General features: G+C 53.0%; 1 protein-coding gene across 2 annotated transcripts in view; it reads right to left on the reverse strand.

The window, feature by feature from the left end:
- Positions 1–2,363, reverse strand: part of Mettl20 (methyltransferase like 20) — a 9,622-nt gene extending 7,259 nt beyond the window's left edge. Inside the window, exons 1-2 of one of the 2 annotated variants that reach the window (XM_013033419.1) lie at positions 2,291–2,363; positions 759–1,157 (exon numbers count right to left, since the gene is read on the reverse strand). In XM_013033419.1, the coding sequence (XP_012888873.1) occupies positions 759–1,069 (311 nt within the window). In that variant the 5' untranslated portion in view covers positions 1,070–1,157; positions 2,291–2,363. The remainder of the gene's footprint in view (positions 1–758; positions 1,158–2,290) is intronic. The other variant, XM_013033420.1, reaches the window with a different exon arrangement.
- Positions 2,364–2,874: the final 511 nt, after the last annotated feature.

Raw genomic sequence — 2,874 nt, forward strand, 5'->3', positions numbered from 1 at the left:
GGTAGAGCACTAGCCTTGAGCTGAAGAGCTGAGGGACAGTGCCCAGGCCCAGAGTTCAGGCCCCATGACCGGACCCAAAAAAAAAAAAAAAAAGAGTCTCACAGAATTTCTTGCCCAGGCTGGCTCTGAACCTCGACTCTCAGATCTCAGCCTCCTGAGGGGTGAGCCACCAGGACCCAGCTCTTTTTTCTTTTTTAATGAATCTACATCTATGCCTGTGTGAAGCCTGGAGAGGACCAACAGAGAGCATTGTGGAGGTCACTCTGGCTCCCTGGGAATTTACTGGTGATCATTCCTGTCTTCTCTCTTGATGGCAACTGAAAATCCAACCTCTGGGAGGCTTCAGACCTCCTCATTCTGGTAAATACCCAAGCCAAGTATAGACGAGGCTTCCTGCTTGTCTAATTGTTTGTTGTTAGTTTTGAGTTTTTGAGGTCTCACCACATAGCTCAGGCTGGCTTCAATCTCATGCTGCTCCTTTCTCCACTTTCCAAATGCTACAGGCATGTACCACTATGCTCCGCTGTAGGAGGCTTTTTTTTTTTTTAATCTTAAGAGAAGATGACTTGTCTCTTCCCACAATAAAACCTTCCCCTAGGTTACAATCCAAACCACCACCAAATGGAGGGTTCAGTGAGCCTCGGTGACTTTGGGGTTTTGATGAAGTATGGTAGATGGAGAATGAGGCCTTGGAGGGGCTGAGAGGAGAAAGGAAGAGCAGCGGTCCCAGACCCCCATTCCAATAGGGCAGTCAGTACCTAGACAGGGCTTGGCCTCCCGGCCAGTAGATTGCCCAGTAAGGATCGCTGTAAGGCCACAGGTCAGCTCTCTCCCACCAGAACTTGCATTTGGGGGTCAGAAGTCGTAGCTGGATTTCGGGGGTGAGGCTGCCAGTGCTGGTGACTTCAGTGTTCTCTTCCAGAAACACTTTCACCTCTGGGTCCACAGGGCTTCCCGCTCCTCTCCAGAGACCGCGGTGCCCTGGAAACAGGGAGAAGCCGGCACTTCTCCAGGCCTTGAGGACATGCCACTGCCTCCTGGGAGCTTTGCAGCCACAGCGCAATGCCATTAAGCCCTTTCCAAAGCCCTTTCCAAGACCCTTGCCCAAGAACAAACTGGAGCATCCCACCTTGGCTGTAACTGGAATCTCCGGATATCTGAAAACAAAATAAGATAGAAGGGCCAGTGGCTCATGCCTGTATCTGGGAAGCTACTCAGAAGAGTCACAGTTCAAAGGCAGCCCAGGTAGGAAAGTCTTTGAGACTCTTATCTCCCATTATCTACCAAAAAGCCAGAACTGCCAGGCATTGGTGGCTCACACCTGTAATCCCAGGTACTCAGGAGGCTGAGATCAGAGGATCATGGTTCAAAGTCAGGCCTGGGCAGGAATGTCTGTGAGACTCAGATCTCCAATAAACCACCAGAAAAACTTGAGTGGTAGACTGCATGCCTTGACCTGAAGAGCTGAGGGACAGCGCCCAGGCCGAGTTCAGACCCCAAGACCGACCAACAAAACAAAACCCAGACTTTAGTGAAAAAGCTAAAGGACATGAGCCAGGCATGTGGCTTAGTGGTAGAGTGCTTGCCTAGCATGCATGAAGCCCTGAGTTCGATTCCTCAGTACACAGAAAAAGCCCAAAGTGGCGCTGTGGCTCAAGTGGTGGAGTGCTAGCCTTGAGCAAAAGCAGCTCAGGGTCAGTGCTCAGGGCCTGAGCTCAAGCCCCAGGACTAGGGGGGAAAAAAAGCTAAAGGACAAAGCCCAGGGTGTGAGGTCAAGCCCCAGTTAATACACACACATACCAATTGGGCATGGTGGGGCACATCTGTGATCCCAGAATCTGGAAGGAGAAGACAGGAGGATTCTGTTTTCCCGGCCAACTTGGGTCAATAGAGAAAAACCCTGTCTCCAAAACAAATGCCTGTGCTTGTGGGCGGACCCTAGGTGAATGAGTGACAACAGGAGAGTCCGCCACGCGGCTGTGGCAGACGGTGGCAAATTAAGTTTCTCAGGGTAGTCCTGACATGCACAGAGAAAATCCTACTTTAAACACAGATCTACACTCAAGTAGCAAAATACAGGGCCGGGCATGACGGGGCTCAGTCCCTAGCCTGCCTGGGGGGGGGGGGGTGAGCGGGTGTTGGGGATCCAGCTTGGGCCTGCGGAGCCTGGGGACGGGGGAGAGGTCATGGGTCATCTAGTTAGCCTGACAAGCCAACCAAGAAAACCCTTCTGCTCAAGGGAACAGGAACTGATCTTAAAGGGGACGTGCGGACCTTCTGGTGGGCTTACCTGGCTGGGGCGGTCCTCCCGCTCCTTTGCGCGTGCGCAATGGGGCCCCAAAAGTCACGATCTCTGGACTCAGAAGCCCCGCCCCCGCCTTCCGGCTGCTGGCGAGGCCAAGCCTGTCCAGCACTTCCGGGGGCGGGAAGCCCTGCCTGCAAGTGTGTTTGCTGAGTGGGCAGCATCTGGCCGGCGAGCAGCGCGTGTGCCAGTCTGTGACAGCCCACATAGAGTGGGGAGGTGACACGCAGCAAGCCCCTGAGGACACGGCGTGCAGCTGCGAGTCCCCAGGGCGGGTGGCTCGTGCATGGAAAGGACGCTACTCTGGAGGCTGACATCTGAGGGTCCAAGCTCGAGACCAGACCAGACAGACAAAAAGTGGAGGTGACTCTCGAGTGGTAGATTTCCAGCCTTGAGCAAAAAAAGCCAAGTAAGTACAAGGCCCTGAGTTCAAGCCCCACGGCCGACAAAAAGGAAGAGGCGACATTGGCAGAAAGACAGCAAGAGAGAGAAAGGAATGAAGGAGAAAGAAAGGAAAGAAAGAAAAAAGAGGAAGGAAGGAACGAACAAAAAAGAAAAATTCCTACTAAACA

Source organism: Dipodomys ordii, unplaced genomic scaffold (genome assembly GCF_000151885.1).
Source record: "Dipodomys ordii isolate 6190 unplaced genomic scaffold, Dord_2.0 Scaffold167, whole genome shotgun sequence".
In the NCBI taxonomy this organism is placed as follows: Eukaryota; Metazoa; Chordata; class Mammalia; order Rodentia; family Heteromyidae; genus Dipodomys; species Dipodomys ordii.